This window comes from Lygodium microphyllum, chromosome 8 (genome assembly GCF_053477565.2).
Source record: "Lygodium microphyllum isolate KBCC chromosome 8, Lygodium_microphyllum_v1.1.10, whole genome shotgun sequence".
Lineage (NCBI taxonomy): Eukaryota > Viridiplantae > Streptophyta > Polypodiopsida > Schizaeales > Lygodiaceae > Lygodium > Lygodium microphyllum.
Window position 1 is genome coordinate 136,054,701 of NC_141142.1, and position 15,572 is coordinate 136,070,272.

A 15,572-nucleotide genomic window follows, 5' to 3' on the forward strand; every position below is an offset into this window, starting at 1 on the left:
CCAAGAAGTTCATTTGCGAGCTCACAATATGCTTTTGCTTTTACGATCTTGCTTTTGTCGAGTACGACACTTGTTGTAAATTCGTTCAGTCAAGTTGCAGGTGGGAACAGGGGCTTCCTTAAGCTTCAGAACCGGTTCAAGAGTACCGCAATATGAACACCTTCTATGTAAAGTGTTGGTAATTGAGCTTTAAGCTTAAGTTAGGCTTAAATAACTAATAGCTTAAGCTTTAAAAATCTTAAGTAATTCATCTGAATCCGCGCAGGTCGACGGCATACATTTGATGGAGTCACCGTCAGCGAGTATGTGCCAAAGTACTGGTGTGATGAGTTAGAGCTTAAGCTCTCTAAGCTTCAAAATAAAACTTAGCATTATCATTAACATAAATTTCTTTTTTAAAGTTCTATCTCCTTTGTGAAAAATGACTTGTAAAATAGACTTCACAAGTGGTCATTCTCTTGCTGCAAGGGATCCTTCGTGATCTGAGCGTACAGATGGTGATTCTTCACGGCCAGGAACATGCCTATGTTGTCAATTCGTCACGAGACGACCTGTAGAGCCCATTTGTTCCAAGAACTTCACCTTCGCACAAGATGAATGGTAGGCATTTGAAAGCTCTTGATCTCAGCTCCGCTCTAATACCACTGGTGCACGGATCAAATACTGAACATATGCGTAGTGAATGTCGGAAGGTCCCCAAGAACAAAGAACTCTACAAAACCTTCATAATTTCAAGTACAAAGAAAAAGAAAATTTGCATGATATGAGACAAAAGAGACAAATTTGATGCAATCTCCCTCTATGCCTTCCATGAGCGCTTCACAAGGCATTTATTTATCATCAAGCTCAAAAATAATCCACTTTACAAATAACATGATTTTGTTTTTAACGCTTGTATTTGCCAAATATAAACTAAAGTGTTTAGGCGTCCAAAAGTCGACCTATATCCAAATACAAATATCAAATAACGAAATATTTAACCGAGTGTTTATGAACATACAAAATAATAAATATTTTGTCAAGCGCATTAATAAATAAACACGCTTAAATAAATAGTGGTGCAACGCCTTTAGTGATAAGGTGCGCACCCATCAAAAATAATAATTCTTTTAAGCATTTAGATTTATATCATCGCCCGATGCTACCCAATGCCACCGCCACCTGCTCTATACATCAATTGAAGCATTCACAATTGTTAAAAAATAATTAAATAAAACCCAACAAAAGTGAATACTTGACAATCAACTACAAAATAATTAAATAGATTGAAACTCTGTCCTAACCTTAATTTAATTCGAGTATATAGTCTAAACTTGTAAATGTCCATTAATTTAATATGTATTTTACGGAATCACCCACGTGCACATTAAACTAATCTAACGCCCGAAAAAGACAGGCATTCCCGTCAACTTCTCGCACAAGGAATCCACCTTGTGTACAAGCCCCAGCAAATAAATAGTTTTACGAAATCCAACTAAAAATCTCACAAAAGCTACCGTAAAATATGCCTCTTAGCATCAATAATGCTATTCCACATAATCGAAAGAAGAAACTTGTATATAATCAAGCTTTGAGATCAATATGCCTTTGTTCCAATACATATCCAACACCATGACTCTCACACACAAACAATACATTACAACATAATGGAACATAGACCGATAATTGCACACTGTGTCATAAAAAGACTTGGACTTCTTTTAACAAGAAAAAAAAAATCTCTTCCAAATATGATTACCTACATCAAAACTCTTATTAATATACTGATGGGATTTCCTTATCTCCTATGTATAGATAAATAGCACCTACAAAGGCAAAGATGACACTAGATGAGGTGCACACAACATAAACAATAGCTAATATCCCTACACATGCAACAATGTTAAGTCATGAAACCATATCAAACTAAAAACATGGATATTTAAGCTATATATTTAAAATCACAAAACACCCACATCATCATGTCAGCCTACAACATTGAGGTACCTAATAACAAACCAAATAAAAATGTCATATATCTCTAAGCAAAGACAATCAATATACATCAACAACTTCACAAACTGTCTCTAAAATTCGATGAATACATCCAAGCATATACTTAATAGCAATCCAATTGGAGAACATACCAAAATCACAAACAGTATAAATCTTGCTACAACATTCAAAGCGTTAATTGCTTATTATCCAACACGACTAACACAAACCCATTTTATATGGACTCCTAAAAGAGATACTCCACAAATTTGGACTCAATATAAAGACACGTGAGAATCCACTTCAAATTAGTGTTTCCTAAGTGCTACTATATGCCAAAACGAATTGCAACTTGATGTACACAACACAGATCCTACATTGCAAATTCAACATCTCACTCAATGACTTGATAAAAGTGACAAAATAAGCCAATGATACACTAAAAAAGCACATGAAAGTGAGCCACTATACTCATGGTCATAAAGAACTTGTTGTGACCATCAAAATGATCACATACTTACTCAACAAAGAGGTCTATAACCAAATCTATGTAACCATATCAATCCATTGAATGCAATCATATAGATAACAAGCAAGTATTCAAACATATGTTTCAATAGCAACATTCCTCACAAAAGTGCAAGGACAAGCAACTCAACATGAAACCAAAATTCTATCGACATCAAAGTATCAATGTCAACCACCACAATTGTTGCCATTAGATCAAGCGAAAACACATCATTCAATGCCCGCACCAATCAACACCTGCAAACCACTTCAAAAATAACAATGCAAAGAAACAAGACCAAGCAGTTCATCTAGAGCATAAGATGCAAATAAATCGGCAAGGTATACGTAGGCTACATGACCAACATTGACAAGAGAGTATACATCACAAAAGAAACCCATCAAAGAAATGAAAAACATCCAAACCTACCAACCATTCAAGGATACTTTTGAGATCAACATAAAAACAATAGTTGGTAACATAGACATGGTTAGGAACTTGAAGCATCTTGAGAAAAGATGCAATTGGTACAGACATTCCGACGAGATGTACAAAATATTTTTGTAGAGAAGAAACTTAATTTGGCATAGAAATAGCTTATATGAGATCTATTCCACACTTCTCAACTCCCAATAAATGAATAGACTTCCCTCCCTTTTTGGATTATGCATGGCTTTTAAAAATGTGAATTGTAAGCATTCATCATTTCTTATACTAACCACGCTCCATTTTATTCAGAAACAAGCACTCGAACCAAAAAGCTGCACAATACCACTACATAACAAGCACTTGAACCAAAAAGCTGCACAATCCCACTACATGAGCCTCGCTGCGCGTATCAGCCGCCTTGCTATATCTCACTCGGGGAAGAAAATACATCACAAGTACAGGTGCTCCACCGTCTCGGTAATCAACCTGTTTGGGAGGTTTTGTCAAACTTGCTTTTGCATTTGCCTCCCTTTAAGCAATTCTCTATCCACAATTCCCACGCTGTATAAGAGAAAGTGTGTTAACGCACGATACTGCTCGTGTATGTGAACACTTAAGTAGCCTGGCAAATACTTTTAAGTAGCTTGACAAACGTTCTAGAATAACCATCTTATCTGACAAGGTTCGACATCAGTAGTTAATCTTCCATTACACACACCTGTGAAATGTTCCCAACCAAAACCTTCCAGTCCACACTGCAATCAAGGCCCAATTCCTCTTGCACCTTAAATTGGTTGTAAGAAACTGATCTAGCAGCAAACAGACCAGATTCAAGGATGTTACAAGGGGCTTGATTACAAGATAGAGGCAGCACTGCATCAACCTGTCAGTGGTGCAGGTCGGCTTTAAGACCCACCTCACTGAGTGTAAAGTCCAGATCTAACAGAGCTGCAGGGAGCCAGTATCACTGCAAGCAACTGCAGCTGCTCCATTATCTTAGTTAAGGGGACTGCACAACCACTGCAAAATATTTGCCCCTGCTCTTGAATCAGTTAAAAGTTTACACTGCAAGTTAGAATATTGCTGGGCAAGAATGGACGACTCCTGGGAGAGGGTTTGAGACAGCTTGCTGTGGGAAAGTGACCCAATCACTCAAAATACTGGTGATCATGACACAGTAACTCTGAAAGCAACCCTCTCCCTTGAGAATTCTTTGATTACTTGGTAAAGGGAACACTTTATTCATCTATATGTTTGTACTTGACAGTGGAAACACCTCAACTTTGCACAACAAACATCAACAATACTGAGGGTAGTGTCTATTAGAACAGATAGATATACATAATGAACTTCAAGTCAAGTGCTTTCTCTTCCATGCCTGCTCAATCTAAGACACCAATAATGATATCAAGGAGTTCCTTCAAGAACTTGACAATGTGTTGGCTTGAATCATCATGTGAATAATGCTGTTGTTAACCAGGCATCAACCCTTGATAATCTGGAATTACATTGGTGTAAGAGGCAACTCACAGGCTTTCTATAATCAAAATTTCATCAATTGGCAGGAGACGAGACTTCTTCTGGGGCATGTTCATCAAGATGCACCTCTGATTCTATTTTGTGATCCTGCACTGACTGTAGGGATGCATTGCCCAGGTCTAAAGGGAGAGACACATCCACTCTCTCTTCATCTGGCTTCAATTTGCTGCTACCAAGACTCCTCTTGGAAGGGCCAAGAGCAGACATGCTTGAGAAATCCCCACTTACTGAAAAATCTGTCACAGTCATTGCCTTCAGCGATCGTACAGGAACTCGTGGAGGTGCATTGCGCACATCTTCGCTGATTCTCTTTTTCCTTCTTGAACCCCGACCAGCTGCACTTCCCATAGGCCCTGATTGCGATACAAGTGTAGTAGGAACAAGATGACGTGGTCGACCATCACCATGTACCTGACCTTGCCGGGAATGTTCCATAGGGAAACCAACCACACCATCTTCATGAGCAGGTGGAAATTTCTCACTTTTGCTCTTGGCATGTGATTGGGCAATCACACGTCGCCTCTATTGAAAAAAGGGAGATGGCAAATTCTCAGAAGGTTACTTTTTGTGTGTGCACATATGCAAGTGCATGTGTGTGTACATGCCCATGTGTATGCATGCATATGTGATGTGGCACATAGTATAGTTAGCAGAGTTACAATCCTAAATGTTGCATATGTCATGGTCACACAAAGTGTCTCCATATGATCCTTTCCTTGAGTGCTTCTGAACTTTTTAGGCTACACTTTTTTTTAGTGTTCAGACTATTCGTGCATTGATTGTCAATATAATATTTTTTCACCAAAAAAAAAAAAAACAGAGTACATGTACATAGACAAACATACTCCTTACACAAATTCACTTCATGACTCCAGGGCTCAAGCAACAAGCACAATAAGAATATCTATCAGCTAACATTTGTCATCTTAAGCAACAAGGACAATAAGAAAATCTATCGGCTAACATTTATCTCAAACCAATAAGATTACCCCTGAAAAATCAGGTCTCTTCTATTGAAAAATGGTTCAAGCCCTATATATCGGTTGCTGCTCACATTTTGGATCCACGTCATGCTTATACAAACAGCCATTGTTATTAGGACTGTACCTATATCCAAGTAATTTATCCTTGAAACAAATCTTTCCTGTAAATCATGTTAAGCAAACTAAACATCCAAGCTTTGTGATTATCACAATCTAGTAAATCTTACCAAAAGAATGGGGTTGAAACAGTCCAGTAGTACAAGACATAGAATGTGGTGTTTCAACGGCATATGCAAGTAAAATAGTGGTCTCAGAAAGCCGTCGATATGGAGTTCACAGTACACAAATGCATTTGTAGTGAAGCCATAGTGTGAATGATTCGCCCTTACTATACGGATCAGCCTATGGGACATCAGATGCACCTAATGGCTATCTCTAATCATGGTAGTTGCCCCCATCATTGTTAGCCAGATGCTTGTCTTTTGGCTGGTTGAGGCTGTCTATGACCAAATGCCTGTGACACTCAAGTGCAATTGTTGAGAGCCATTTGCACATGCATTGCATCAGTTTGGGATAGTATTGTGGCTGCACGTTGGGACTCCCTCTGCCTTATCTATTAGCATGTCTACCAAAGTCAAGACAAATTTTACATCTTGTTTTCATGTGTCCTGCAGTTTTTGTCCATTCTGACACTAGATGCAATATTGAGTTAGTCCACAATGTGTCATGAGGACATGTATTTTTGAAACCTCACTTAACATGTGGATTAATTTTTAATCACATGATTAAGTAAATGTTGTACATGTGAGGTTCAACTGGGGTTAGAGCAAATTTACGAGCCTCAGACCCAAGGAAATCATGGGATGTCAAAGGCAAAAGTTGCTATAAGTTATGCCGTATAGGTACTTGGTGGTATCTGGTGCCACTTGTTGGTCTAGGTCATTCATTTGGCCATAAATGTTACTTGGTGACACTAGAGATGTGGCGTTTAATGGTACCTAACGCCGATCTAATGGTCAAAGATAGCACAGAGATACTCGGGAATGGAAATTGCCTAGCCAATTTAATTATTGGCTAGTCATTATTTTTCATGGTACCGAAATAATTATTAGATTAATTTTTAATAATTAAAGACTGAAAATTAATATTTAATTATGGATAATGCTGGAAAAACCATTTGGGAAGGCTGCCACTTGTCAAAAATGCCCATGCAAGACTGAAAAACGTCTTAAGAGGCTGGAGAGAGCATTTTTAGTATATTCAGCCTGCAAGAGAGAGGGAGTAGATGCTACTGGATCTGATTTGCAGCCATTGGAGGACCTTCTGGGGCAACCAGGGATAGGAGAAGACCAATCAACAGCAGGTGACATCATCTACAAACTGTTGAGACAAGGCAGCAACAGTAAATGACTGCTTTTCTTCAGTTATTTGCATATACAAGCTGTTGTGGTAAGGTAGCAACTGCATTTGACTGATTTTTAGCCATTCTTCGTGACAAAACTCTAAATTTTCTCTCTACAGCTTTCTCTCTCATCTCCCAGCTATTTCACAACCTTGCTCCGAAGATCTCACCATTTGGACCCTTGGAAGCTGAGAAATTGCAAATTTCTCTATTGTAAACCCTAATTTACAACAGAAATTAGGGTTTAGCAACAGCCTCAGAAAGCGTGTCAAAAATTGGAAGCTCCAAGACTTAGATTTTTAAGGGCTGAAGGTGTATTTCAACTAAATTCAAATGGAGGACTAGCTAGCCATTGAATTTGCAACATTTCCATCGTCTATGAAGTGGGTGAAGGCCAATTTAGTGCCCGAATCAAGGGGCAAAATAGATTGAAGAATTGCTGGTCACTTTGGACAGCAAGGGGAGTTTGGATTGCAAAGGGGATCGAGAGAATCCCATTGTAAATCAACTTCTTCTTCAATAAAGCTAAAGAATACCAAAAGTGGCGCCAATTTTGGGGCCAATCGGGTGTGCATTGTCCAAGATCAGTAGGTAAATTTATATTTTCATATTTGCATTAATTATTTGCTGCTGCAATTCAGTTGTAATCAAGGATTTACCACCCATCCACGGAAGGAAGGCTGGTTACACAATGCATATTCTACTTTTGGTGAAGCTTGTTGCTCCTTTTGAAGCTGTGGCATCAAGCTGATTGTGCTTTTGCATTGCTTGTAGCAAGCCTTCCCAACCAACACAGAACTGGGTGGGTGACTACAGAACCACCCTATCTGAACTAAGAATGTGTTTCTGCAAGCTGCGATGCACTTAACTTGCCGGCTAATGAACGACCAACAGCTGACTGACAAAAGGCAGTATAAAACAGGTTGGATTTGTGTACAACATGAGTGCTGATTTCAAAATAGCAATCCAAACAAATCAGGCTCAGTGCTGCAGTTCATGAAGTCTTTTGAAGGATTGCATGTATCTAGACCACTACTCTACATTGTTTATTATGAAAGATCAAGTCTATGCATAAAAAACATAAGTGCTCATGCTACGAGTTTTATTGAGAAAAGTTTACCTGCAAATTAACCTGTAGCTCTGCATTTGCCTCTGGTGCAGGAATAGCTCTGCCACCTCGGTCTCGACCAGCAACTCGCTTAGATGTATCACCGCGACTTTTCCCAGCTCCAGCTCTTTGTCTGGCACATAGGGAACACAGACAGTTAGAAGGAAAAGGCCTTGTTGAAACATCTTGATACATCATTCCCCATTCATTTTCACCTTCTGGTCTCTTCATCCCGCATTTTAGCATCTATCTCCTTGCTTGGTGGATATTTGGGGAGACTAGATGGATCACACGCATGTGGCTCACTTGAAAAAAACTAAACAAGGAAATACAACTGAGTGAATTTGTTAGGCATCAAATGAGAACTTGTCGGTTATACTTACAGTAATAGTGAGGTGCAGACATGAGTTAGGCATCAAATGAGAACTTTAGAAGGTCATATTTACAATACTAGTGAATTTGTTAGGCATCAAATGAGAACTTGAAGATGTTATATTTACAACATCAGTGAGGTGCATACAAGCCAAAAATCAACCATAAGGTACCAACACGCAATGCACAAAATGGAACTGAATAACAAGAACAAAGTTAGAAATACCCCTCAAACTTGGTGAATATTCAGCTGTGTACAAGGAGGTACACCTGAGATATAAAAGTGTTACTGCCTACCTGGCAGTTTGAGTGCTAAATCACACTCTTACACAGCAGCAAACACCTTCAATGCAGCCCTGAACAAGACACCCATGCTCAACCATTTGGCAAGCATACATCATCTTGCTGGACTCTCCTATTGGTCTCCACTAGCAACAGCAGTCACCCATCAAGGATCTTGAGAGAAGTGAGGGATTGTGACCTTGATTGTCATGCCTGTCCTGGCTATTGTGCAGACCACTCTGGAAGCCCTTTCTTGGCACACACTCTTAAAGAGCCAACAACAACATACCTATAAGAGGCATTTCCTATCTATGTCACAACAAATCACCTGTGAGCTAGCTAATCAAACAATCATGTTCTATAAACACCATTTTGCAGCCAGTCAACAGGTATTTGGAAAAGGATGGTGTTGATGTCAAAAACGACTGCTTCCCCTGGACATAATTCTACCAAGCTGAAAACCTGCCACAACCCGCCCTACCCTTCTTGCAGACAAGCAAGCTCTTATTACCTTGCCTCCTCGAGGAAAAAACCCTCCTAGGCAAGAGTAAAAGGAGCCTCATGATAGGGTGCTTCATCCAAGAATTAGTCTAAGGAATACAGCATATTTAGCAAAACCCCATGGACTAAAAGATTTTAACATGAACAAGGATGTAGCAGATCGATCCCCAAAGGGTATATCCTTAAAATGTTGCAAAAGACTTCGATTTTTTCTCTGGAAAAAACTTTTGTGAATGCTTGCTATGTTGTTTGATGTGGGCACATGGACCAATTTGATCACCCCTGGCACATAGTCTTTCCATAAGACTACATTTAAACATAGTCTCACAGAAAGACTACCTGCAAACTTCTGAGAATTGGTAGTTGCAAGGAAACCAATGAATGTAGCAAACTATTGTTCAAAACTCTAATTCTCAATAAAGATGAATGTAGCAAACTATTGTCCAATATGCAGATCAGCTGAAACTCTTTCAATCCAAAAAAAATTCACTTGTGGTAGTATACGCTATCCTCTATTCAACTTCACAGTTCAAAGTGTCTATTGTTGGTTATTTCCTGCTTAGTGAAGATACATAAGCATTGTTAAGTTAGAAAGAATTGCCACTAGTGAACAATCGTGTCAAAGCTTCCTGCTCAATCACTACCAAAAAAGATATGCAAAGTAGTACAAGAGTTATGTGGGTAAAACAGCCCCAATGTCTATGGGTTTCAAATAATGGAAGACACATTTGAGCCCACTACTAATGCCACAAACCTGGTAAAATCCCAGATAGATCTTCAACCTACACACATAACATGGCACAAGCCATACAAGCATACAAAGACATAAATGAGTGAACATCAAGCTCACCTACAATGCAGAGTGAATACAAGCTCACCCCACAGCCTAGGTCCAACAGCATTTCGAGCCAAGCTCCCACTGCAAGGGTTGATGTCCCATATCATCAGCTCAAACCACCGGAGTCTGGATGTGGTCACCTAGGATCTAGAGTCAAGTGTAATAATCATGCAAAAAATGCCACAAATAACTTCTGGGTCCCTTCTTTACACCTAGTGACCTGATGGTCAGTGGTTAGCGGCCAATGCTGCAACTTGTGCAATCCCTTTTTATGTGAGCCTATTCTCCCTATGGTGCTTTTTTCTTATGCAGTAACCAGCGGCAAGTCACCACAAAGACCCATATCGGTATCAGTATGGACATAAAGGAAGCTCCATAGGCAGCAGTGCTCAACAAGGTACAAGCACAACCTCTATCTCATATGGGTATGAGATCAGTGCTTTGCATTCTCAAATTCTAGCCTTCCCTCCTAATTCATTTACTCACTTAGATTCTTCCCCATCAGATCTAGAACCTTCTTTTAGACACACAATAGGGTGTTCACTTTTAGCACATTTTGTTTTCAATCTCATATAGACTTTAGGGCTTGTTTAGCTCCCATGACTTATCCCCAAGTGTATATCAACATCCATCTTGGTGCTTCATTGTCAAGAAAGCCACCCATGCACCATGCACCTCCAAACTGGTCCCACAAGTGTGCCACCCATGTCCTTTGGTCTTCTTCTGTGGGGCATCACCCCCTCTAGCACATTGTACCAACCTCCCCCATTGACCAAAAGCAAGGATTTTCCTATTGTGCTAATGATCCACCCAGCCCATTGAAAGGAAAAGGGAGCGGAAAGGAACCACCTAAACAAAGACCTTTCCATGAATACACGCATAAAAAGAATAGGTATTCTACTTTCTACCAAAAACCCTACGATGCAGATAACACTCGTCATCAAAGGCCAAGGGTATTTAACCCACACTTACAATCAAACAATCAACTTGCCAAGGCCAATCTACCTACAATACAAATCAAACCATTACCTAAATCAACCTCAACCCCATTTGGCAATGCTACTCTGTGGCATTGAGGACGGGTTCTTGTTAGTAGGATTGTCAGCTCTTATATGAGCCTATGCATGTCTAGTGGGCTTGGCACATCTATCTGGATTTTAGGCATTTTTATTGTCGTCATTTCATGTGGTTTTTGGCATTTTATGCCAATTGGCCAACATTTAATGCTGGCCGACCAACTTCTAGTTATGGGCTATTTTGGGCCTATTTACTCGGCTCCTCCTCAATCATATACAGTCATCATCATTCTTCATGTGGACTTCCGTTGGAGAGAGGAGCCGGTGCTAGTGCCCACACAGCCAGTGACTCACTGTTGTACACAATTGTCTCGTGTTTGGTATATAGATTCCATTTCCCGAGCACATCTCTAAGTTCTCTTCCTTTTAATTTTTCTTTTGTTTTCTTTCTCTTCTATCTTGTGTTCGGCAATTTATTTCAGCACTTGTCTACGCTTCCATTGCTGAACCACTTCTAGCATGGTATTAGAATGCAGGATCTAGGCTCCTGCCACGTGCTTTTCCATTAATTACAAGCCAACTCTACCTCCTGCTGATCTAGCAACTGCTGCTTGCTGTCATCGCCTTCTCTCATCCTCTCAAGGCTGTGTTTTTGCACCAGCTGCCTGTGTTTTCCCTATCTGCTGCATTTACTGCAGGTCGCCTGCATTTAATGCTGGTTACTCTACATTTTCATTAGCAGCTGCTGAATTTTCTACAAATCTTGCTCCTAGAGGCTGGGCAACAGCATCTGCAATCTATTGACAATGTTTGTTAACTGGTTTCAAGTTCCTGCAGTCAATTTTTCGTGATCACCTTGTGAATACTGCGTGTGAATTCTCTTTTTGTGCAGTCTACACTGTTTGGTTGGCTATCTTCTCTCTCTGTCTACCTTCTCTTCTCTATCTTCTTTTCTTATCTTGTCTAGATGGCTCCTCCATGCAAATGATAAGTTACATGGACCTAACTATCTTACATGGAGTGTTGTGATGAAAGCTTGGTTTGTGCAGAAGCAAATATGGTACATTGTTTGTGGAGCTATTTCTCGGCCTAGGTGTCCCTTTTCTCTTCTCAAAGATTTTGATGAGGACAGCCATGAGGAAGCTGTGTTTACATAGGATTCAGATGATGCACGTGCCTATCTGCTCTTCTTCAATGTATTTCTAAAGAAGTTCTCCTGGCGGTTACCTCCTGCAGGACCTCTCCCGAAATATGGTCAAAGCTTCAAATGTACAAGACACCTTCCACCATGCGTGTAGTAACCCTTTATGGATACTTTGACAAATGAAGTTTAAGTCTAAGGACACCATTCAATCATTTTTGCTCCGTATTACATAGGCACAGAACCAATTTTGACACATACAGTCTCCGAGAAGGACTGGCGGTAGATCTCGTGGGAACAGGACTCTACAAACTCCCCCCCCCCTCCCTCCCAGTTTGATGGAGCGACGAATGCTTTGAGGACACAGACATCATCTACACCTATGAGCTTTACACATATGTCCTCGATCCTACTTGAGCATGAGGCATCTTTGTGTTTTTAGGGAAAACTTCCATCTCATTATGGAGATTCCATTGAGGCGTTTATAGCTTCAAAGAGAGATAACAAGAAGAAGAAATCGAAGGGCCAATGTTATCATTGTGGTAAGAAGGAACACTTGAGGAAAGACTAGAAGGAGTTAGCAACCTCATAGAAGAAGAATGAGAAGAAGAAGAAGCGGGATGAGAACTCCTCCAACAAGTCGTCCTCTTTCTCAAAATCCAATTCCAATTCTCCGACCAAGGAGAAGTCCAAGGCACAAAAGGGATCCACTTCTTCACATTGAGGAAAGGGCTTGGTGGCCCCTTCCTCTACTACTTTCTAGTCCAAGTGATGTGGTCATCCCTCACAACTCTCCAGTGCCAAAGAGGAAGTGTGAGAGGATAGTGAAATGGGGCAACCGAGCCTCATCTATACAGGTATGTAGATGCATAGATTTTAGATAGGGACATACTTGATGCATCGACTAAAGTCTAGCATGTTCAAATCCCGAAATAGGGCTTGACAACCGGGGTTCATGATGAGCTGGTTATTTGACAAGAGACTGGGCTTGGTTCCTAGTCTTGAGCTCACATGAGGGAACACTTGGGCGGTGTATCCAAAGATAAGGAATCCATCGTCACGTATATTCACAGGCATTTTTGACAAGATGGTTTTGTATGCTACTACAAGACATTGATGACAACACAAAGACATGCCATGGTTCTGTATTTTTAGGCACTCATATGATCGACATCAACATCAAGTTCTCTCCGAGGCACCTCGGCATGAGCTTAATCACCCATTGCTTGGGTATCCATGGTTCTGCTCTAGTGGTTCTATGTTATATAGACTGTGATGTGTCATTATCATTGTATCATTGTATTGTATTAGATCACCCATGATCTGAGAGAGAATGTTAGCAAGATTGTCAGCTCATATATGAGTCTATGCATGCCTGATGGGATGGACACATTTGTATGGATTTTAGGCATTTTTATTGTGGTCATTTCATGTGGTTTTTTGCATTTTATACCAATCAACCGGCATTTAATGCAGTCGATCAGCTACTGGTTATGGCCTATTTTGGGCCTATTTATTAGGCTCCTCCTCCTCCTCAATCATATATAGTCATCCTCATTTTTCAAGTGGACTTCCGTTGGAGAGAGAAGCTAGTGCTAGTGCCCACGCAACCAGTGACTCACTATTGTATGTGATTGTCTCGTGTTTTATGCATTTTATGCCAGTTGGCCAGCATTTAATGCTAGCCGATCAACTACTGGTTATGGCCTATTCATTGGGCTCCTCCTCCTCAATCATATACAATCATCATCATTCTTCAAGTGGACTTCAGTTGGAGAGAGGAGCCGGTGCCAATGCCCACATGGCCAGTGACTAACTATTGTACGTGACGGTCTCGTGTTTGGTATATGGATTCCATTTCCTGAGTACATCTCTGAATTCTCTTCCTTTGCAATTTTCTTTTGTTTTCTCTCCCTTCTGTCTTTATCTCAGCAATTGATTTTGGCACTTGTCTATGCTTCCACTGTTGCACCACTTCTAACAATTCTCCCCAAGATGGTAGCACGGTTGTTCTCCATCCCCTAACACCAGGTTCTTCAATGGCTTACCACTAGTGCTATAGATTCTCAATCTCCCCCTTAGTCATTGCCTTGTGGCTTATTTGGTTGGTTTAGCTCCTCCTACTTCAAGCTAGATTCTTAAAATTCCTACTATTTATTCAAATTATTAGAATAGTCATACTACCATCCTATAGGTTAAGTTAGGCCTTAGTCCAATAATCTAGCTAGATCTCTAGACTGCTTTGTCAAGCCTAAAGGGTACATAGGCTAACTACACACTTAGGTCTCTTTAGGCTAATGTAGGTTAAACTAGAATAAGCCCTTTTCATCCTTGTTCCATTGCATAATTCTTATACTTTTTATTTACTTCCATTGCCCCAGAGACTTAGGTCCACCATCCATTTAGCTTTAGCTAAGAACCAAAACATCTCCATATGAAATATTTGACGTGCATGTTCTCGCTTCTCTTCTAGTACTTACATGTTGGGTTTTGTATTTTAGTATAGGACTAACTTACAAGAATCTACTAGTCCTAACCAGCCTAAAGGCATGAACTTTTGATTCTTATCTTGGTCAATATACCTCCACATCCTTGACCGGCATGGGGATGGAGATTGTATCTTCTCCACTAAGACCAATTTTTGAGCATCATCTTAGTTACCGCAATAGCTACCTTTCCTCATTGCTCTTCTAGCTAAGGTCTTTTTCATCATTACTCTAGGACCCATCTTCATTAGGCTCTCAGCACATGAGCCAACATCGGCTCCTCCGGCTTCAACAACAACATCCATGGTTTGAGAGGGGATTTCCTTACCCACTTGGGTGTTGGCATCCCCTTTTTCTTATATCCATATTTGCATTGCATTCATTTACATTTTTTTCATCTTAGTAAAAGGGCACTTGGTCCAAGTGGCACCTTGTTGGATGAGTATGTCGTTCTTAAGCTAAAAATGTGCATTACATAGTTAAAACCTTAATTAGCTAAACAGTCTCAAAACTCAAATTACCAAACTCTTCCAAGAGATTACCAAAGTGTCTATGTGCTACAAGCTAAAATTAGGTGCTTTACATAGTTAAAACCTTAATAAGCCCTTTAAAACAGCCCCAAAACTCAAAATTACCAAACTTTTCCAAGATATTACCAAAGTTTCTGTCTCCTATTAGCCAAAACCATAATTTTGGGAGGATCTATATCTATAAATAGAAGGCTGCCCTTCCACTCGACCTATCCTTGTTTTATTGAGATATCAAGCTCAACATGAGCTAACATTCACGTACCTAGATGATTGTTTCCACATTCATATCACTGACATGCTGCATTGGCATATCATTCCAGTAATACTTTACAATTGAGTCCAATCACCCGAGTTACAGGATATCTATCTAGTCATTTTTCTACTTAGCGTGTTCACACTATGATCGCTTATATATTATGTATGTTGTACTCCCTCTTATTTTTTGGGTAGACTCGTATAGTGA

General features: G+C 40.0%; 1 protein-coding gene across 1 annotated transcript in view; it reads right to left on the reverse strand.

Moving 5' to 3' along the window:
- Positions 1–3,021: 3,021 nt before the first annotated feature.
- The window catches only part of LOC148032904 (putative serine/threonine-protein kinase At1g54610), a 36,995-nt gene continuing 24,444 nt past the window's right edge, over positions 3,022–15,572 (reverse strand). The window contains exons 5-7 of the mRNA XM_087683592.1: positions 8,159–8,259; positions 7,956–8,076; positions 3,022–4,972 (exon numbers count right to left, since the gene is read on the reverse strand). Coding sequence (XP_087539718.1) covers positions 4,466–4,972; positions 7,956–8,076; positions 8,159–8,259 — 729 coding nt within the window. The 3' untranslated portion in view covers positions 3,022–4,465. The remainder of the gene's footprint in view (positions 4,973–7,955; positions 8,077–8,158; positions 8,260–15,572) is intronic.